The sequence below is a fragment of the Hemiscyllium ocellatum genome, chromosome 27, assembly GCF_020745735.1.
Source record: "Hemiscyllium ocellatum isolate sHemOce1 chromosome 27, sHemOce1.pat.X.cur, whole genome shotgun sequence".
Lineage (NCBI taxonomy): Eukaryota > Metazoa > Chordata > Chondrichthyes > Orectolobiformes > Hemiscylliidae > Hemiscyllium > Hemiscyllium ocellatum.
In genome coordinates, this window is record NC_083427.1 from 14682282 (window position 1) to 14705066 (window position 22785).

Sequence of the window (22785 nt, forward strand, 5' to 3'; positions counted from 1 at the left end):
CACTTAAATGTTGTAATTGTGCTAGCTTCCACTACCTCCACAAGCAGCCTAGTCCGCACATGCATCACTGTCCGCATGAAAAAGGAGAATGGTGCATGTGTGGAGTGGGCTGCTGGGGAAGTGTTGGAGGTGGGCTAAAACACAGAAAAGAAACTATCACATAGAATATAAAGGCAGAGTTTACAATCCTTCTTGTTCAGTGCTCAGCCATGGCTGGCTCAAGACTCCTTCACCCGATGCTGAGACCGGTGTATGAAACAGTTGGCCAGCCTCGTGTCCCTTCACTGCTACCAGAACAAGCCACTCTCTGTCCCTCTTTCCTCCACCAATACCACCACCAGATCAGACCTCGGACTGACCTCATCAATGCTGCTGCTACCAATGCTTCAAGGTTCCACACAAAGGCCCTTCCTCTCCTCTGGAACTACTGATATGAATCTGTACTGAACACACCTGGATCTCACAACCGTGTTCTTCAGAAGTAGTTAAATAAAGCATAAAAAATTTTAAGAAGTGAAAATAATGAGAAAACGGGATGGAGCAACCAAGCTCCATGCCCAGGAGTCCAACTCTGCTACTGTCATCCAGCTGAACTATTCTGCCACATTTCCGTCTGGCAACATTGTGCTCCAGCTCCCCCCACCCTACATGGCAAAATGTCTCAAGACTTGTCTTGAGTGAGCTACTGTATTGACATTGCCCTACTGTTCTAACTTGGATCATGGGGTTTCCCTTGCCAATAGCTAAACGGGCTAGACTGCAGAAAGTTCCTCCTCATCTCCGGTCAGAATGCCCATCTTTCTCCAATTACCCTCCAATTTCCCCTCATTTTATTAGAGCTGGTCTTGTAGACAGAGATTCTAGTTCCACTAAATTGCAGACGAATCAACCTCCCGTGTTCATTGATATTGTTAACTGTTCATTCTCTCTTCTCATTTTATCCTTCATGCCTTTGAATTGAACAATCTTATTACAAAGAAATTTGACTCTTCTGAGCAAGGGAACTCTCCATCTCAGACGTGCCTTCCAAGATGGCGGCAGAGTAGGATGCTTCAGTCAGAGCTCATCTGCTCACCAGTTCTTTTTTTCTCCTCTTTATAGCTTTTGTTCTTCCACCACCACCCCACACCCCAAACTTTGGACTGCCCTACCTGCCTGGGAATGGAACTGTAGAAGGTGTTTGGGGCTCAAAGCTAGGTGGGAGCAGCACATGTAGGCAGAGCCCCATGGAGCAGCAGTGGGCTGTGTGGGCTGAGACCTGGCCAAGTCCCGGAGCAGCGGTAGAACAGACCAGAGCTGGAGCAGCTTCACGTCAAGTCATGGGTGGAGGCTGGCCCATGAAGCAAGTGTTCTGAGGCCAGCAGGCATGGACTCATGGTGGAAGGAGAGTAGAATTAAAGTACTTTATGGCCATTTTTATTATCATTCTAGATTTTAAACTGTAACAACACTTAATTTATCTGTGACTAGGTACTCTGTACTTACGATGGTGCCAAGAGGTGACATTACAAACTTGTCACTGAACTCATTGGAGAGTACGTGACAATAAAGGTTATTCTGTTCTATTCTTTCCTCTCTAACGTCCTCAAATTTTGGTCTGATATTATTCACCTACATTCTGCCACCAGATGCTTCGGCAGTTATCGAGCAGTGTATCAGGTGAACTTACAAGGTGTTCGAAATTATCAACAATTTTGACATTAGAGAGAGGTTGAATTGGATCAGGCTGTTTTCCCTTTAGCATCAGAATCTGAGGGGTGACCTTATAGAGATTTATAACATCACGAGGGGCTTGGATAGGATAAATAGACAAAGTCTTTTCCCTGGGGTGGTGGAGTTCAGAACTAGAGGACATTGGTTTAGGGTCAGAGGGGAAAGATATAAAAGAGACCTAGGGGACAACGTTTTCACACAGAGAGTAGTATGTGTATGGAATGAACTGCCTGAGGAAGTGGTGGAGCCTCGTACAGTTTCAACATTTAAAAGGCAGGTGGTTGGGTATATGAATAGGAAGAATTTGGAGAGATATGGGTCGGATGCAGGCAGGTGGGACTAGATTGGGGTGGGATATCTGGTTGGCATGGACAGGTTGGAGTGAAGGGTCTGTTTCCGTGCTGTACACCTCTATGACTCTGCGACTCTGTGACAGGACCGAGGACATTCTTTTCCACAAGTCATCAAAGATTGTGGAGCTGGAAAAGAACAGACACTCAGTAGGCATCCGAGGAGCAGGAGATTCGAAATTCCAGGCATCAACCCTTCATCAGGAATGAATGAGGAAGGGGTTATAACCAAAACGTCGCTTCTCCTGCTCTTTGGATGCTGCCTAAACAGCAGTAATTTTTCCAGCACCTCCCTCTTCGACTCTGATATCCATCATTTGCAGTGCTCAATTTCTCCCTGTTTCACCAGTTGTTGTGGACGTTACTAATGGTGGGGTGGGGGGGGGGGGGGGGATGTGTGGTGGTTACAATTTCAAGAGAGCTGGGAGTGAGATAAGGAGAAAATCTTTGCTCAGACTTTAGGATTTGGAACGTGTTGACTGGGAGAATGGATTCTATTCAAGATTTCAAAAGAGAGAGGATTACATATTTCAAAGCGATTATTTGGAAAGCTATGGAAAGAGGTCTGTCCAAGGCACAATGGGCCACCTAATGGACGATAGCCTTTCTATCATATTAATTGGTAACTTAACAAGAGAAGCACATAGGGATGGCATGATGCCGTTTACCCTTTGAGGCTGTTTCACCATTCATTCAGATCATGGCTGCTTTGTAAGTTATCTCCATCGACTCACTTTGCTTCACATCCTTTAATGTTTTTTAGCAGAAAAACCTACCTGTCCTGTTGTGAACTGGACTAGACTCCCTCAGAACATTTCAAGAAGGCAACCCAGACCCTAAACTTCTACCTGTTGTAAGCAGGTGTTTAGTGGATATTTCAGGAGTGATGCAGCTGGCCCAACAAATCAATTTCAAGAAGAAAAAAATATTTGTACACAAACAAAAGTAAACCGAATTTAGCACAACCTAACTATTTTTAAAACCTAATCGACTCTAATCCTGTTCCAAAGACTTTCAACATTCCCATAAAATAGCCCTTGGCAAAGAAAGGAAAATTGAAACATAGGTTCTTACTGGAGTGATGTCAGAGAGAGAGAGAGAGAGCGAATCAGCATGGAGCTTTATTTTGAACAGCGGCCTCAAAAACTGATTGTAGACTAATATAAAACCAAACCACAGAAGAGCTAAACTGGGAGAACTAATCACTCTCCTTTCATTGTACAAACAAAAATTTGCAATCTTCTTCATGCAGATGAAGCTAGACATATTGGAACCTTTGGTTTTATGACCCGTCTGAAAAAACTGACGAACAACATAACCGTGTAAAAGGAGCAGCATCGTCACACCACCCCCTTGAAAAATAAACTATCACTATAGAAAGATGGCTTCATTTTAAAATTCCTCAATATTACATTGTTAGTGCACGACAACACAAATACACTACATTGACCATGAACATCCAATAATGCACTGCTGCATTCTGTTTCCATCGATTTACTCCTGCCACCGAATTCGTCAGTTTTACAACCGAGTCTCGAAAGTGCACGGGCAATCACGTTTTCTCGTACTGCCACATGCACAATGTTTAAACTGAATGACTGTAAAAACAAGTTCCAACTAGGCAGTCTGGAACGTTTGTACTTAAAGTTCTCCACAAACTTCAACGTGTTATGATCGTTTTACGTGTTTTTCTCAGATACATTACTGGAAACATAAACTTTGAAATGTAGTAACTCCAACACCAAGACTCCTTCCCAACCTCTGAATATGTTTACTGATGAATGTTCAATTTCCTGGAGATATATCCGATAGTTCTTTCTTTCTTCTCATCGTCTTCCCACAAGAGCATAGCACTGACAACCACACCAGTCAAAGCCGATAGACACCTTGAATGGCTTTTCACAATTTGAAGTCGCTAATACAGAGACAATGACTAACAGAGCCTTCAGGCTGTCAAATAAGTTCTAGCAGTGCGTTGTCCAAGGAAACCTTGACTTGATTTAGTAGATCAGTGAGTGGAGCAGCCACACTGGAGGATAGCAAACGTTGTTGGCTTATTCAAGAAGAGGAATAGAGACAACACTGGACATTATAGATCAGTGAGTCTTACTTCAGTTGTGGGTAAAGTATTGAAAAGGTCTGTATGAGAGAGGATTTATAATCATTGTATAAGTTGATTCAGGATAGTCAACAGGGTTTTGTGAAGGATTGCTCGTGCCTCCTAAACTTTATTGACTTCATTGAGAAGGTGGACAAACAAATGAATGAGTTAAATCGGTTGATGTGTTGTATATGGATTTCAGTAAGACATTTGATAAGGTTCTACACGGTAGGCTATTGCACAAAATAAGGACAGATTGGATTGAGGGTGATTTAGCGGGTTGGATCAAAACATGGCTCGCTGAAAGAAGACAACGGATAGTGCTTGATGGGTAATATTCATCCTGGAGTTCAGTGACTAGTGGGGTACCGCAACGATCTCTTTTGGGTTCAGTGTTCTTTGCTATTTTGATAGATGACTTGGAGAAGAGCATAGAAGAATGGGTTGGTAAATTTGCGGATGGTACTAAGATCGGTAGAGTTGTGGATAGTGACGAAGGGTAGTGTAGGTTACAGAGAGACATAGGTAAGCTGCAGAGCTGGAATGAGAGATGTCAAATGGAATTTAATACTGAAATTGTGAGATAATTCACTTTGGAAGGAGTAACAGGATTGCAGAGTACCGGGCTAAAGTTAAATAGTGTAGATGAGCAGAAAACTCTCGGTGGCCACATACATGTATCCTTGAAAGTTGTCACCCAGGTTGATTTCGTTGTTAATAAGGTATATGACATATTAGCTTTTATTGGAAGAGGGGTTGAGTTTCGCAATCACGTGATCATGCTGCTGCTGTGAAAAACTCTGGTGCAGCCACACTTGGAGTATTGCATACAGTTCTGATCACCACATTATAGGAAGAATGTGGAAGCTTTGGAAGGGGTTCAGATGCAATTTTCTGGGATTTTGCCTGGAATAGAGGGAAGGTCTTATGATTAAAAGGCTGAGGAACTTGTGGTTGTTTTCATTAGGGAAAAGAAGGTTGAGAGTTGACATAAATGAGACATATAAGATAATCCAAGGGTTAGATAGGTTGGACAGTGAGAGTCATTTTTACTTGGATGGGAATGGCTAGCACAAGTGGACATAGCTTTAACTTGATGGGTGATAGAAAGAATACAGATGTCACAGGAAGTTTCTTTACTCAGAGAGTAGCAAGAGTGTGGAACATACTGCCTGCAACAGCAGTACACACGCCAAATTTAAGGGTATTTAAATAGTCATTGGATAGGCATATGTACGAGAATGGAATAGTGTCAGTTAGATGGGCGTCAGAATGGTTCCACAGGTTAGTACAACACTGAGGGCCGAAGGGCCTATAGTGCGTTGTAATGTCCTATGTTCTATTTCTATTGCTATACTTTGGTATGAATGATAAAATTCCCCTTTACCTTTGCTTTTGCATTCCGTGGAGTCATTTGTCCATGTCAAATAACATGGCCCAGGAAGGTGCAAATTTAATTTCAGCCAGTTTAATAATCAAACCTGCCTCTTGAAGTGAAGTGAACAATTCTGATAAAAGCTGCAAATACTCCTTCGATGTGTGACTAAAAGTCACCAGGTCACCAGTAAAAGAAAGAGTATTGCTGAAATGGCATTATTGGTAAATCTTTAAAATGTGGCTGCCTGATTTTTCATACTAAATGGGACAACTTTAAACTTATATAGTTCACTCGGCGTTGCAAAAGCCGAAATTGATTTTGCTCTTTCAGGCAAAAGCACCTGCCACTACCCTCTTGGCAAGTTCACCTTAGAAATGAAAGTTGTTTGACTCATCTTTTCAATACAATAGTGGAATCGGAATTGCATCATTCTTCATAACTGCAGTGACTTTGCAACAGTCCTCGCAAAACCGTTGGGTACCATCTGCTTTTGGCAACATTACAATGGGTGAGCTCCAGGCACTGTAACTCTCTTCAATTATGTTGTCGGGGAGCATGCATTCTAACTCCTTTTGAACCTGTGCCAACTATAGATGGTCATGCCTATAAGGATTTGCTTAATTGTAACACCACTTCCTATATTAATGTCATGCACAACCACGTTCGTATTCCCAACTTATTTCCACATTTCTCCCCATGTAATATCAATAACTCTGACAGTTAATTTCAATTTTTCGCTGGAAAATAACTCAATGGTTTATCCATTTTTTTTGACAAATTCCGAATTGTCCAATTTAGTTTGAAAAATGTTCAATATGGAATCCTCTGAACTTGGCTCTTCACGCTAGGTTGTAATCAATAAGAGTCTTTTTTGTTTGTTTTCCTTGTCTGTAAAAATACCTGTTGAGCATATTTATATGACACAATCTGGCAGATTTCTTTCTGTCTGGAGTCCCTATCAAATAGTTCACCTCAGTCAATCTCGTTTTGACTTGACAAAGTCCACTGAACTTTGTTTGTAAAGGATCACCTCTCAATGAGATTAATACTAACACCTTATCTCCGAGAGCAAAATTGTAAGTTTTTGATTCCTTGTCTGCTTTCTGTTTCATTGTATCCGTGATGCTTTGAAATGCTTTCTGCCCAAATCTCCCTCTCCATTTAAACAGTTCCTTAAATTTCACACATAATTCAAATATATGATCTGTGAATTCCGATTTGCCAGTTTCTCCTGAATCAATTTTAGCTGACCTCTCCTATGCCTGATAATTAATACAAGTGGACGAAATGTGGTCGATTCATTTGGCACATCTCCAATGGCAAAAAAATAGAAACTGAATTCCTTTTTCCTAATCACCTGGTTAGTCTTGGTATTAGCCCTGAGTATAGTATTTTATGTCTGATGCCGTTTTTCCAACGTTATTTGTTCCAGATGGTATGCAGCAAATTTGAATTGGTTAATCCCAAACCGTCAATAACATCCTTGAATAATTTCATTATAAAGTTTGACCCTTATTAGGATTGTATCGCTGTGAGTCACTTGTCTTCAATCCTTTCAGCTGTGATATTGTGTAATCGAATGGCCTCTGGCAATCTAGTGAATACATTCACTATGGCTCAAAAAATACTCATTCCCACTTTTTTTTTAGGTAGGCTTCCTATGCAATAAATTAAGCCTCAAATGCAGGAATGGGTATTATAAGTGCGGGTTTCATTACTGCCCTTGGTTTTCCAATTACCTGGCAGGTATGACATGTCTGGCATGTAAGTTTTGAGACTTTCAAATCAGTGACTCACAGCTTCTGACACGCCGCTGGTCCAACCTCCCTCCATTTGACCTGCTGCTGCTGCTGCAGAAAAAACAGAAACTGATGGCTCCAGCGCTCGAGGTAAATTTTTAAAGGTTCAAATCAGTGGCTCACTACTCCTGACAGGACCCTGGTACAAGCTCCCACCCTTCCAGCTGGTTCTACTGCTGCTGCTGAGAAACAGGAGCAGAATACTATGATAAATCCCATCCAGCCCAGGGGACTTATCTATTTTCACATTATCCAGAATAGCTGGCATGTCCTCGTGATGAACTTTAATCCGGTCCAGTCTAATAACCTGCGTCTCAGTATTCTCCTCAGTAACATTTTCTTTTTGCAGTGTGAATAATTTCGAAAAATATTAACTTAGTGCCTCTCCTATCTCCTCAGAATTCACGTGCAAATTCCCACTACTGTCCTTAATGGGCCCTCATTTCACTCCAGTCATTCTTTTATTCCTGCGATACCTATAGAAATCTTGAGGCTTTTCCGTGATCTGACCTGTCATACACTTTACATGTCCCCACCTGGCTCTTGTCAGCTCTCTCTTCAGGCCCTTCCCTGCCAACTTTTAACTTAGAAGTGCCCTAACTGAGCCTTCACAACTCTTGGTTACAGATCTCTCATTCTTCCTTTTGACAAGAGATTCAACTCCTTTAGCCAACCACATTCCCCTCACATGATCACTTCCTCCCTGCCTAGCAGGTACAACCTTATCAAGGAAATGCAGTGACTGTTCCTTGAACAAGCTCTGCATTTGAATTGTGCCCATACCCTGCAGTTTCCTTCTTATGCATCTTCAGTCATGCCCAATCGTATCATAATTGCTTCATTATCCACAAGTTGTTCACCTACATCCAAATCTACTACCTGCCACGGTTCATTACCCAGTACCAAATCCAATGTGGCTTCATCTCTTTTTGACCTATCTACGTAATGTGACAGGAAACCCTCCTGCACACCTTGGACAAAATCTGATCCATCTAAAGTACTTGAACTTTCCAGTCAATATTTGGAAAGATGAAGTCCCCCCATCATAACAACTATCCTAGTACTTCCGCACCTGTGCGGAATCCACTTTGCAATACTTTACATCTCTGGAACTTTTCAGAGACTGACAGAAAACTACCAAGAGGGTGACATCTCCTTTCCTGTTTCTAACCTCAGCCCTTGCTAACTCTGTAGATGAAGGCTCATCAAACGTCCTATGTGCCACTGTAATACTGTGATTGACTAACAATGCCACGCCTCCTCATATTTTACCACTTTCCCCGTTCCTACTGAAACGTTCAAACCCCGAAACCCGCAACACACAGACCTGTCCTTGTTCTATCCATGTCTCCGAAATGGCCATAGCATCGTATTCACAGGTACCTACCTATGGTGGAAGCTCACCCACCTTAATTCACATGTTCCTGGTGTTGAAGTAGACACACTTCAAAACATCTTCCTGCCTGACACGGCAGATGAGGGAAATAAATACAATGCATCAGTCTTCACAGAAGTGGACAAAAATAGCTGCAAACAACTAAATAAAAATGAGGAAATAAAAGGAGGAAATGAAATAACTATAGTAACTATCACGAAAGAAAAGTGGAATTTAATGGGAGAAAGACTGGTCAATCCCCTGAACAAAGCAGGATGTATAGGAAGCCAATTCCGGGATAATATATGCATTGGTAGAAATCTTACCGGAAACCTTATATTGTGACAAAAAAAAACTGTTAGTAAGGCGCCAATGTCATAAGTTTATTTAAGAAAGAGAAGGAAAACAACAATAAATTAGCCATCAACAGATCAATTTGACAAACGTAGGTCATTATGACAATACTAGATCTATCAGAAAAGATCGAATGACAAAGCATTTAGAATTACAAAATTGAACTTGCAGAATGAAGAAAAATTGCGTCGTGAAGGGGAAATTATTCATGAAAAATGTATTAGCGTTCTTTGACTTACTAAAAAGCAGGATAAATGAAGAGGGTGCAGTAAACAAAATCTACATCGATTTATAAATTATCCTTAATAAGAAATAACACATTATGCTCCTGAACAGGATGTAAGTCCATCTGATCGGATGGAGTATGTTTGCATGGATAGCTGATTGGTTAAGCAAAAGAAGATAGCCAGTTGGGGTGCGTAAGTCATTCTCTGGATTGCAACATGTAACTAGTGGTCTGGCGAAACTGTCAGTGCTGGGACATAATTATATCCAATAAACTCGACTTGCAATGTGAAAGAGAATCTACTCTTGCCAAATTTCTGCAAGACGCAATGAAAAAAAAAGTAGCAAGGCTGGTGGTGAGAATGTCACGAAGACGGCTCAAAAGACCATCGACAGGTTAAGCAGAAAATAAATTTGATACCGGAACATAATGTGGACAAAGGGACAAATACGGTTAGTGTCACTTTGGGAGGAATTCTAGAAGAAACAACTGTTATTTAAATTGAGAAAGACGGCAGAAACTTGGAGTAAAGAGGAATTTCGGAGTTTTCACCCATTAATCACAAAAGAGTCTCAGTTTTGAGTCCAGCAGATATCATGGCAAATTAAATGACGGTGTATATTTTAAATGGAATGGATTATAAAATTAGATAGGCTTTACTAAATCTACAGAAGGCACCAATTAAACCAAAGCAGGAATATTGTGAATAATGTTGGGCCTTTTATAATAGGAAATATACATATAACATAGAACATTGAACACTACAGCGCAGAACACGGCCCTCGGCCCTCGATGTTGCGCCGCCCTGTCATACTAACCTGAAGCCCATCCCACCTACACTATTCCATGTATGTCCATATGCCTGAGCAATGACGACTTAAATGCACTTAAACTTGACGAATCTACTACCGTTGCAGGCAAAGCATTCCATACCCTTACTACTCTCTGAGTAAAGAAACTACCTCTAACATCTGTCTTATACCTGTTTCCCCTCACTTTAAAGTTGTGTCTCCTGTTTGCCGTAACCATACTTGGAAAAAGGCTCTCCCTGTCCACCCTATCTAACCCTCTGATTATCTTATATGTCTCTATTAAATCACCTCTCAACCTTCTTCTCTCTAACGAAAACAGCCCCAAGGCCCTCAGCCTTTCCTCGTAAGACCTTCCCTCCAGACCAGGCAACATCCTGGTAAATCTCCTCTGCACCTTTCCAAAGCTTCCACATCCTTCTTATAATGCGGTGACCAGAACTGTACACAATACTACAACTGTGGCCGTACAGAGCTTTGTACAGCTGCAGCATAACCTCCTGGTTCCGGAACTCAATCCCTCTATTAATAAAGGCCAAAACATCGTATGCCTTCTTAACAACCCTGTCAATCTGGGTGGCAACTTTCAGGGATCTGTGTACATGGACACCGAGATCTCTCTGCTCATCTACACTCCCAAGAATCTTACCATTAGCCCAGTACTTTGCATTCCGATTGCTCCGTCCAAAGTGTATCACCTCACACTTGTGCACATTAAACTCCATTTTCCACCTCTTAGCCCAGCTCTACATCCTATCTATGTCTTTCTGCAACCTACTACATCCTTCGTCACTATCCACAACTCGACCGACCTTAGTGTCATCCGCAAATTTACTAACCCACCCTTCTAAGCCCTCATCCAGGTCACTTATATGAATGACGAACAGCAGTGGACCCAACACCGACCCTTGCTGTAAGCCGCCAGTAATTGGACACCAAGATAAACATGTTCCATCAACTACAACCCTTTGTTTACTTTCAGCAAGCCAATTACTGATCCAAACTTCTATGTCTCCCACAATCCCATTCCTCTGCATTTTATATTATAGCCTACTGTGGGGAACCTTATCGAACGCCTTGCTGAAATCCATGTACACCACATCAACTGGTTTACTCTCAATTACCTATTGGGTCACTTTGTCGAAAAACTCAATAAGATTCGTTAGGCACGACCTACCTTTCACAAAACCGTGCTGACTGTCCCTGAACAGATTATTTTTTTCTGGATGGTTATAAATCCTATCTCTTATAATCTTTTCCAACACTTTACCAACAACTGAAGTGAGAATCACTGGTCTGTAATTATCAGGGTTGTCTCTACTAACCTTTTTGAAGAAGGATACCATATTTGCTATCCTCCAGTCCTCAGGCACTATTCTTGTAGACAATGATGATTTCAAGGTCAATGCCAAAGGCTCGGATAGATCCCATCCGGCCTAGAGGACTTGTCTATTTTCACACTCTGCAGTATTTCTAAGACCTCTTCTTTCTGAACCTCAATCTCTTCTAGTCTAAATGCAAGTACCTCTATACCTTCCTCGCCAACATTTTCATTTTCTACAGTGAACACTGTCGAAAAATATTCATTTAGTGCTTCCCCTATCTCCTCTGACTCCACACACAACTTCCCACTATTATCCTTGACGGGCTTTGAAGGCAAGCCAGAAAAATGATCATTCGCCGAACAGCAGATATGAAGCCTCCAAACAGTAAGGAGATGTTGCATTAGTTTGTCATTTGTTGTTTGTAATTGGTAGATTGAAAGGCGTTGAAATATGGGGACATACATAAGATCACCGAGAAAATTGCAGAAAGGTTATTGTTCCCCACAATAGAAAGGAATAATCTGAAAATAATTGTTCTAACCTGTACAACAAAAATGAGGGAGACATTCACTCTCTCAGAAGGTAGTGAATATGTTGAGTCGTTTTCTGCAGTGGACAGTGGAATTTGTATTTTTGATTATTAGATTAGATTACTTACAGTGTGGAAACAGGCCCTACGGCCCAATAAGTCCACACCGACCCGCCGAAGTGCAACCCACCCATACCCCTACATAACACTACGGACAATTTAGCATGGCCAATTCACCTGACCCGCACATCTTTGGACTGTGGGAGGAAACCGGAGCACCCGGAGGAAACCCATGCAGACACGGGGAGAACGTGCAAACTCCACACAGTCAGTCGGCTGAGGCGAGAATTGAACCCGGATCTCTGGCGCTGTGAGGCAGCAATGCTAGCCACCGTGCCGCCCACAGTAAGAACACGGTTATGATCTTATTTAATCAGTACTGGATTCAAGTGTTCTGGCGGTGCAAGCATCACCATGCAGTTAAGAATGATCAGGTTCGATGCGATCTCATTGAATAGCGGAGCAGAAACAATGAAGGAAGTGGTCTACATCTGTGCTCATGCATTGTGTCCTATTGGTTGTCTCAAATCAATGGTAGATTGAACGTGAAGAACTAAAATCGTGTAGTTATGTTCTGAATTAATGTACCCGAGAATGCACTGAAAGCACATGCAAACGAAAAAAAAACTAACGAATAAACAAAATAAAACAAAAATGACCTGGAGATAGACAAGTAGAATTATCTGAGATATTTTTCAATGAGTGCGCATAGATAAGAAATGGTTAAAAATAAGTTGATTTTTTTATACATACAAGAATTATGATGCGGATTTACTGCATACAAAACGGGCAGTTGCTGAGAACAGACGAAGTGCATTTAATTGTTGAAAGAGTGAAGGACATGAATGAGACCTGGTGGCAGGTGTCAAAATATGCATTTCCATTACTTTGAACCCCATTCCAAGTACGTTGAGTTACTTATTGTATTGAGCATTACAGGTTTGTAAGTATGGTGGGACTAATTTATTCTTGGCAGTTCAATCAAACAAAAAATGCTTACGTAATCTGTTTGTTCAAACATGAAAAAAAACACTTCATGCAATTCTGTGTAGACGCAGAAGGATATAAAATGAATGACTGAAAACCATCAACTGAGAAATCAATTCAGCTTGTTTTATCACAACCAGTTAGATTGGATTCATTTAAAACATGCTTCAAATAATGCTATGGATAGAGAAAGTTTACTATATGTTCCTTGCTGTATTTGGTATGCCTGGTAAGTGCCTTTAATAAACAACTTTTCATAAATCTTTGTAGTTCGCTGCTGTTTTGCTCATGGTAATGTCACATGCAATCGATAGTTCAGAGCTATACAGACTTCCATTCAATAATATGTCTGCGCTATTGAATTTTTTTGTGTTGTTGATGCAACTTTAGACTTTTGTCTCAACTGGTTCTACCAAACCACAAATTTGTGCTACAAGATAAATTTCTCTTCTGCTGAATACCTTTGTTATTAACAGGAAAATCTATCATTAGGCATAATACTTGGGACTCAACTATGTTGAGTGTGGTCACAGAAGTTAATGACAGGATTACAGTGACCATAAATTACTGGGAGTAACTAATATCCTAGAAAAGCATTTAATATGTGGTGAGCAACGTGACACAACCAAGAGTACGATTTGTGAAATACATCTTGTTTTATAATTGAGAACGTCATCTCACTCTGATTCGTAGTGAACTGAATGGCATCACTTTTCGAAACATACTAATCTTACCAAAAGCAACACTGAGAATTACTTGGTCCGGGTGCACATTGTTTATAAGTATTGCACTTCAGGAATATGCAAGAATTCCTCACAAATTTGATAATTCAATGCAAACGTTAATTATAACATAGAATAGGAATTGAGGATTGGCCAGACCGGATGATTTTCATCTTCACATGCCACCAGTGAACTCTCCATTCCAGATCGTTTAAATCTATTAATACTTCCACCATTTCCTCTCCTCCACATCTACCTGCGTCATTTTGTACTAAACTGTTTTGTTTTCTGATCGCAAAGACTCCCAGGAATAATTCCACATTCTGATTTAGACTGTTTTTCCCTAAATTCTTTCGCAAATTCATTGATCATTGCTTCGCACTGGTCATGCTTCGAATTAAATAGCATCACAGGTGGAAATATTTTTGGAAATATTTCAATTTCAAACTCCTTTATAATGAGGAGATCATTGTTTTGACATTTCTCCCGCACGTTTGCGTCAACAACAAAGAAGGTGCACTATTTTCTAATAATCTAACGTTCTAATTTTTATCAGTCTGTTCTTAAACTTCCTAATCATACTAAGTGTTTTTTTTTCTATTGTTTATCTTACAGTAAATATCATGACAATTGTGATTCTATACCAGAGGAAGTGTGGACTTTCCACCTGCACCACTTACTATCTGACGGCTATGGCAACATCTGACCTGCTGATCATTGTTACTGAAGTCATATTCCGACGTATCAATTATCATTATTTCCCAGTAAATTTTCTGAACATCACACCTGTGTGCACGGGTATCTATGTCCTTCTTCGAACGGCATTAGACTGTTCTGTTTGGTTTACCACTGCTTTCACTTTTGATCGATTTGTTTTCATTTGTTGTTCAAGACTGAAGACTAAATATTGCACAAAGAAAACTGCAGCTGCGGTTATCTCAACAAGTGTAATTCTGTTCTACCTGAAAAACATTCCAATCCACTTTAGATTTAAACCTGCCATGATAATCAAAAATATACCATGGTTCTGCTCGAATAAATGGAGTTATAATACTGACCCGAGATGGATTGGATTTAGGATGTTCGAAAAGGTATTAACACCAATGATACCATTCTTTTTAATTCTGTTACTCAACTCTCTTACAGTCAGATTCATTTTCGTGGCCAGTCGAGCCCGTAAGGCACTGAAGTGTCAGAGAAAAGGAGGAGATCTCAGAGACACAGAAATGGAAAGCAGAAGAAATTCTGTGATTTTGTTGTTCACCATATCAGGCAGTTTCACTCTTCTGTGGTTGGTTTATGTTCTGTACATTTTTGGTGTATTTCGCGCCATTGATCCATTCGGTATACGTGTGCATGTCGCATATATGCTGCGGAACTTAAATTGCTGTACAAACACATTTCTTTACGTGGCGACACAGTCCAAGTTCAGAAAACAGGTGAAGAGTCTCCTAATGTATCCAATTGCATCAGTTGTTGATCTATTTACAAAGCTTTAAATCCCAGCATGTGAAGCCTTGGATTTCTTTTTCTGTTCTCAAGTCAAAACGGTAGAATTAGCTGGAATGGGTGGTATCAATCCTCTGCTGAAACAGTAGTTTTATTTTAAGTTTTTCAGTTTTGCTGAGATCTTAAACCAGGGTATGGAACTGCCATTCATCGCTCCGTGCTACTCTTTCTCTCAGAATGTTCTCTTTTTTTTCCTTTTGAACTGGATAATTGCATGTGAGTTTATTTACTTTACTGACTACGCCTTTGACAAGTGTACGTTTATGAGGTGTTACTAAATTGGAATAGTCACTGTTTAGTGTTGAAGTCATCTATTGTTCTGTTAGGTTTTCCAATTGAGTCAAGCCAATCCATTTTGTTAGGTATGTGTTTGTATTTTAACTACTGTGTATGAATAAAATGTGTTTTGTTTCAAGACTTGTAGGTTAACCAATCCGATTGGATCCTGAACGCAAAGCATGACACAGCCTTTAATACAAGACAACATTAGGTTCTAAACTGTCTTCTTAATCTATTCTAATGAGATCTGCTTTAATCCATAACAAGCTTGGACTCATCCGGGATTAAAATATTTATAATTCCCGATTGTATTTAGGATTATTGGATGTTAAAACAGTGAGTGGCGAATTGTTGCTTTTTTTTTCGTTTTGACGTTGCATTCCATTGCTTAAAACAGATTGTGGTTTGTATAATAATGTCTTGTTCAATCACAAAAACGTTTCTGCGAATGGGAAAAATCTTCTCTTCAGGAGTTTTACAGACAGTGAAGTGGGCAAAACGTTTGAAATTGACAAAAAAGAACTGGAGTTGTAGTTGTTTGCGTTTGTGAGAAAAAGCGAAATATTGGTGGCAATTAGAAGGCATTTACAATGAATATTAATGTAATTTGAATCTTGGTAGAGATAAAATGCAAATTAAAATCAAGCAGCTAGAGTTGGCAGCAAAACAAAAACACTCAGTAAAGAGAAGAGGAAATGAAACAATTTTAATTTCGATTAAAACCAGGGAAAGAAAATGAATCGAAAGTTCCAGCAGAAGAATGGGCGAAAATATAAGAACAACGGGAGAAAACGAGAGTTTTGGGCATTCAGATCTTGGAACTGCAAACTCAAAGTTTACTTGAAGTAACGGAAGCAGAGGGTGAAAAGTAGGATTAGTGACGAGGACAGTGATGAACAGAAATCCCATCGCAATCAAACATGCTGAAATATGACCAAACACTGCCTATTTTTTACAAGAAAGATTCCATTTCTTTTGAGAAAGAGGCGAAAGATATGAAATGACCAGTGACTGTGTGACTCCTTTTTGATCCAAACAACGTTGATACCTGGGGAGTTGAATGACATGAAATATGCTACCTCAAGTGTATATGAGCTAACTCCAGCAGCAAAATATACAGTGTCCTACTCGGAAAGTCAAACAGACCACCTATTCTTGTGAAACAGAACAGGACAGGTGATTGAGCTGGCAGTGGGGATGCTCTTTGGGACCAGTGACCCCAGTTTTATTAACTTTAAGGTAGTTACGAAGATGGAAACAACTGCTCTACAGGTTCAAGTTCTAAATTGGAGCAGGGCGAATATTCATAGAATTCGACATGAGCTCAGAGGGTTTGATTGGAGTAGCTCGTCTGCAGGCAAAGTGACCTCTGGTAAGTGGGAGACTTTTGAATGTGAGGTAGCTAAAAGCCAAGATCGATATGTTGCTGTGAGGGTGAAGTACAAGGTTGGCTGTGAAAGGGAAACTTGGATGACAAAACAAATCGTGGCTTTGATCAGAAAAGAAAAAACAAGGAGGATGTATGTCTCAGAGAAAGGCAGCTGAAAGAAAGTGAATCCCTCGAGATGTATTGGGGATATTATTGTTTAATAAAGGAAATCAGGAGGGCGAAAAGGGGGCACGAGATTGCCTTGGGTGGGAAGATTAGAGTGAATCCAAGAATGTTGATAAGGATATTAAAGGAAAAAAAAATAACTAGAGAGTGAATATAGCCCCTCAAAGGCAAAAGTGGACATGCATGTGTTGAACCGCAAAAGAAGGTGAGTTCCATAATGAATATTTCTCCTCTGCGTTTACTGTGGAAAAAGACATGAAACTTGGGAGCTTGGGGAAGCCTGTGGTCAATTCTTGGCGACAGTCTACATCATTGTACTGAAGGTGGATAAATCTCCTGACCTTGGTCAGATATATTCAAGGACACTGCAAGAGGCTAGGGAAGAAATTGTGATCCTGGCTAATAACAACGACCTGGAATACTGGAGGAGAGCGAATGTTGTTCCTTTACTCAAGAAGAGCTGCAAAGAAAACCCTGAGAACTATAGACCGGTTAGCCTAATATCTGTGATGCTACTTGATAATATTCTGAGTGATAAGGTGTACATGCATTTGGAAAGAGGTTTGATAAGGAGCGGTCAGTGCGACTTTGTGCAAGGACATCGTGCCTCATATATTTGTTAGAGATCTTTGATGAAGTAACTAGAAAGGTTGATGTGGCCAGGGCTGTCGACGTTTCAACATGGATTCCAGTAAGGTCTTTGATAAGGTTCCACACAGAAGGCTGTTCTGAGTGTTAGATCTCTGGAATCTAGTGCAGCTGGCAAATTGGATACACAATTGGCTTGATGGTAGGAAGCAAAGGTTAGTGTCACGAACCTTGTCGGACTGGAGACCTGTGACTTCTGGAGTGCCTCAGGGTTCGGGGCTGGACCCATTACTGTCTGTTATCTATGTTAATAATTTGAAACAACACGCACGAGATGTCACTAGTACGTCTTCAGATGACACTGAAATAGATAGTATTATTTTTAGTGAGGAACATAATTAAAAATTGCAGCAGGGACTTGATCAGCCCGGAAGTGGACTGAGAAACAATAAATTGACTTTAATGTAGGTAAGTGTAAGGTCTTGCATTTTGGAAACTGAAATTAATGTTGGCGAATCGTGGTGAATGGAAGGGCCTAAACAATTGTAGTGGAACAGAGGGACCTTGGAGTTCAGATGCATAGTTCACGAAACATGGAGTCACAGGTAGACAGGACAGCGAAGAATGCGTTTGACACATGAGTCAGGCATTAAGCATCGAATGGAGAGAATGCAGAGAGACATAGATAGGACGCAGAGCTGGGCTGAGAGGTGGAAAATGGAGTTTGATGTGGACAAGGGTGAGCAATCGGAATGCAAAGTACTGGGCTAATGGTAAGACTCTTGGGAGTGCTGATGAGCAGAGAGATCTCGGTGTCCATGTACACAGATCGCTGAAAGTTGCCACCCATATTGACAGGGTTGTTAAGAAGGCATATTGTGTTTTGGCCTTTATTAATATAGGGATCGAGTTCTAGAACCATGAGGTTATGCTGCAGCTGTACAAAACTCTGGTGCGGCCGCACTTGCAGTATTGTGTAAAGTTCTGGCCACCGCATTATAAGAAGGATGTGGAAGCTTTGGAAAGGGTGCAGAGGAGACTTGCTAGGATGTCGCCAGGGATGGAAGGAATGTCTTACGAGGAAAGGCTGAGGGACATGAGACTGTTCTCGTCAGATTGAAGAAGGTTAAGAGGTGACTTAATAGAGACATACAAGATAATCAGAGGGTCAGATAGGGTGGAGATAGGGATAAGACAGATGTCAGAGGTAGTTTCTTTACTCAGAGAGTAGTAAGGGTATGGAATGCTTTGCCTGAAACGGTAGTAGATTCGTCAAGTTTAAGTGTATTTAAGTCGTCATTGCACAGGCATATTGACATACATGGAATAGTGTAGGTGGGATAGGCTTCAGATTAGTATGACAGGGCGACGTAACATCGAGCGGCGAAGGGCCTGTACTGCGCTGCAATGTTCTATGTTCTATATGTTCTATGTTCTAATCTAGAACTTATGTCTTCAGAGCATCGGAGTCTGAGTAATGGTCTTGAAGAGGTATATCAGATCACGTGAGGCACGGCTAAGGGGAATGCACTTAGTCTTTTTTGTCCCAGGGATAGGAATTCGAGGACTAGAAAGCATTGGTTTAATATTTGAGGGGAAATAATAAAAGGAAACCTGAGGAACAGATTTTTTTACACAGAGAGTGTCACACATATGAAATGAGTTGCTGGCAGAAGTGGTCGAGGTGGGTAAATTAACAAAATTTAAAGGGCATTTGAAAGATTACATGGATAAGAAAGATTTAGAACAAAATATGGGTCAAGTGCCTGGAATTGCTGTTCGCAGAGGTGGGAAGGTCTTTCAACATGGGCCAGTTTGTACAAAAGTGCTGTCGGACTCTATGACTCTTTCTGACTCTAAGTCTCGAGACAGTGTTTCAAGAAGCTGAGAAAGACAGGCCAAACACTCATAGAATTTGAAAGGTAAAACCAAATAAGTTCGATAGGTGGAAAACGATTAACTTGTAGGAGTTCAATCATTCACTTTCTGAAGTATTCAGTGTTAGTGTGGAGAAGCAGAGAGTTAAGATTGCAAAACAAACGGCAGAAGTACTTGATGATCATGATTTGATTCATAAAACAAACGTCTGACGTCAATTGCATTCTGTGAAGTTGGTACATTGGGGAAAGAGAAGTCCTCAAGAGTTAAGGGAGAAGAAAATCTCTTTGAAAATAGTAACAGTTGTTTCTCACAGGGTAAAACGGATTCAAAGAACCCGTAAAGTACGCAGAAATATGCTTAGGTGCTTTTGTTAAAATGAAGTAGGCCACATAAATTCGCAGTTTTGATTGTCTAGGAAAACAAAATAATGCAAGATGGGTGTAATGAAATGAGGACAAACCAGTGAGTTTTGTTGCATTAGCGTAGGAAAGCATAGTGGAAGGTTAAAAAAAAGAACAAAACCGCAAAGGAGTGTACAAGCTGGTCAGCCGTTACTGGACGAAAGTGCCAGATCTCTTTAAGTAATTTAGTGCACGGGATGGTTTATTCTGTATGTCAGGAGAAGCAGATGGAAAAATAAAATTTGAATATACAAGTCAATCATTGATCGTGGAAAATCAGAAGGCATTCAGAAAGAGCATTGTAATTAAAAAGTGGCAAAATGGGGAATTTATGTTGAAACCAAACCATTTACTTTATGTAATGTGAAGTTGGAGGGTCCGATGGAAGTTGACGACGTGGTGGTCGGAGTGATGGCGAAATTATTGGCTCTGGAAATACAGGTTATGTTTAGTACTGACATTATTGCATTACAGATGGTGTGATGCATCTTATTGTTCTAAAACCAGTGGAAAATCAAGCAATCTAGGTGTTACAGGATATATATCCTGGGAGTTTTTCTTCATTGTGGGTTGACAAGGTCACAAACCCACAGACTGAAACAGGAGAGGAAATCAAGAACTAAAGACAAAGAAAGTGAGGCAGAATGATCAATGACTATGTATAATCAAGGGTTTGAAAAATAAACACTCAAGGACAGGTGAGGGATAACTTGGTATTTTTAGTTCAGACAAATTAGTGGCATTTTAACGCAAAGATAAAAAAGAAATATAACAATCGTATAAAAATCATAGACAGGAAAGGGATCTCTGTGTATCCGATATATTAATATTTAAATCGCGTCTTGATGAAAAAATAGCGACCAACACTTCAGCTAATGGTGAATCGAAGCTTCAAAAAATTACGATTTCCAATAAACCTGATGGAATGTAACCTAGTTTTGTGTGACATCTGACTGTAAGCAAGTCTCATGTAAAGTAATAAGGAAACTGATAATCTCAGAGAGGAACTATACAAAACCAGAGACAAGAGAACTCAAACCAACTGACTGGGAAGTAGATCACTCTCTATGTTACCTGGCAATGTGGACGTAAAAGGGACATGAGACAGATGACAGATATCAGTTTTACCAAGATAAAGGGAGGCCAGCACCCTTTCATGTAATTGGACGGCTTGCGTGACTGACGACCTAAGTCTCAGACGAGAAAGTGAGGACTGCAGATGTTGGAGATCAGAGCTGAGAATGTGTTGCTGGAAAAGCGCAGCAGGTCAGGCAGCATCCAAGGAGCAGGAGAGTCGACATTTCGGGCATAAGCCCTTGTTCAGGAATGAGGAAAGTGTGTCCAGCAGGCTAAGATAAAAGGTAGGGAGGAGGGACTTGGGGGAGGGGCGATGGAGATGCGATAGGTGGAAGGAAGTCAAGGTGATGGTGATAGGATGGAGTGGGGTGGGGGCGGAGAGGTCAGGAAGAAGATTGCAGGTTAAGAAGGCTGTGCTGAGTTCGATGGATTCGAGTGAGACAAGGTGGGGGGAGGGGAAATGAAGAAACTGGAGAAATCTGAGTTCATTCCTTGTGGTTGGAGGGTTCCCAGGCGGAAGATGAGGAGCTCTTCCTCCAACCGTCGTGTTGTTATGGTCTGGCGATGGAGGAGTCCAAGGACCTGCATGTCCTTGGTGGAGTAGGAGGGGAAGTTAAAGTGTTGAGCCACGGGGAGCCCCCATTACATGTACTATTGAGATAGAAAAGAGAAAAGCTATGCTTAGAAGAAAGTGTTTGCAAGGAGGTAAAAATGTATTTTAGAATGTGAACAGTGTTGTAGTGTACAAAGAAACAAGAAGATATCTCTACATTAGAATGGAGATCTTGAACCATTATTTTATTAGGGGAAGAAATACCTTCTTTTGTGCCATGATTTCCTTAGGTGCATATAAGTCATCGATCAAAGTCTGTGCTCTGATCTTCAATACATTTGGTTTTGTTCTTTGGTTGTGAAATATTGCTTTCTATGTAGTTTTTATTTGAGATTTGGAACCAGCTTTAATTTTAACTTGTTTTCCTTCTCCCACAATGCCCCTGATCTCAGAAAATTATAGCTCGGGTGTCTGTATATATTTTGCTCTTCTTTTTCTGCAAGTTATAGGCGTTCATCTTTGGTGTTTATGGAGTTTTATAATGATGCAAGCGTATTTCAGTGTACCTGTTTCAGTCGAATGCCAATCAGAATTCATGTTGCAGCTCGCGATATAATATTTAATTTTGGCATTTTGTTGTGGTATTATGAAACTCTGAAATAAAACAAGAGAGTGATGCTGAAAGGCAAATTAATTAGAGCTGTGATGTCATTGTATTCGGTCTCGTCAAAAAGGTCTCAGCAGTTCTGAAAAGCTGCTACGATACATTTGTTAGAGTCAGAATGACAGAGGTTTACCTTTGAGAATTTGCCTCTTAGTTTTATTAATTATAAACTCAAATGGGTGAAAGAAGATTCACGATAAATGAAGAACTGCATTTCCTCCATTCCTTTAAATGATTGACTATACAATTTGTCATTAGATTCAGGGAAAAGCTTTAGACAAGCAGTTGACTCCAAAACGTTCAAACCTGAATTGAAAAATTTAGGATTCCATTTTCTGGCCCCAGCAACCTTCGAGATGCTTCAAGAAGTATTTTACTCCGAATAATCCCGTTTTCTCAAAGCAAATATTTCTTTCTCTGAACTGGCATTTTAGTTCAAAGAATGGGCATTTGATTTTTTCAATACTGGAGCATAAACATTGAAAGATTATATTTCTTTGAATAAAGTCACGATTTTTTCAAAAATTGTTATTAAAGGGACGAAAAGAAG

The 22785-nt window shown here is 40.5% G+C and overlaps 1 protein-coding gene across 3 annotated transcripts in view; it reads left to right on the top strand.

Moving 5' to 3' along the window:
- Positions 1 to 15522, top strand: part of LOC132828738 (probable G-protein coupled receptor 139) — a 54752-nt gene extending 39230 nt beyond the window's left edge. For 2 of the 3 annotated variants that reach the window (XM_060845859.1, XM_060845860.1), the window contains one exon: positions 14344 to 15522. In XM_060845859.1, coding sequence (XP_060701842.1) covers positions 14344 to 15227 — 884 coding nt within the window. In that variant the 3' untranslated portion in view covers positions 15228 to 15522. Of the gene's footprint in view, positions 1 to 1101; positions 1547 to 14343 lie in introns of those variants that run through there. The other variant, XM_060845861.1, reaches the window with a different exon arrangement.
- The last annotated feature ends 7263 nt before the right edge of the window (positions 15523 to 22785 follow it).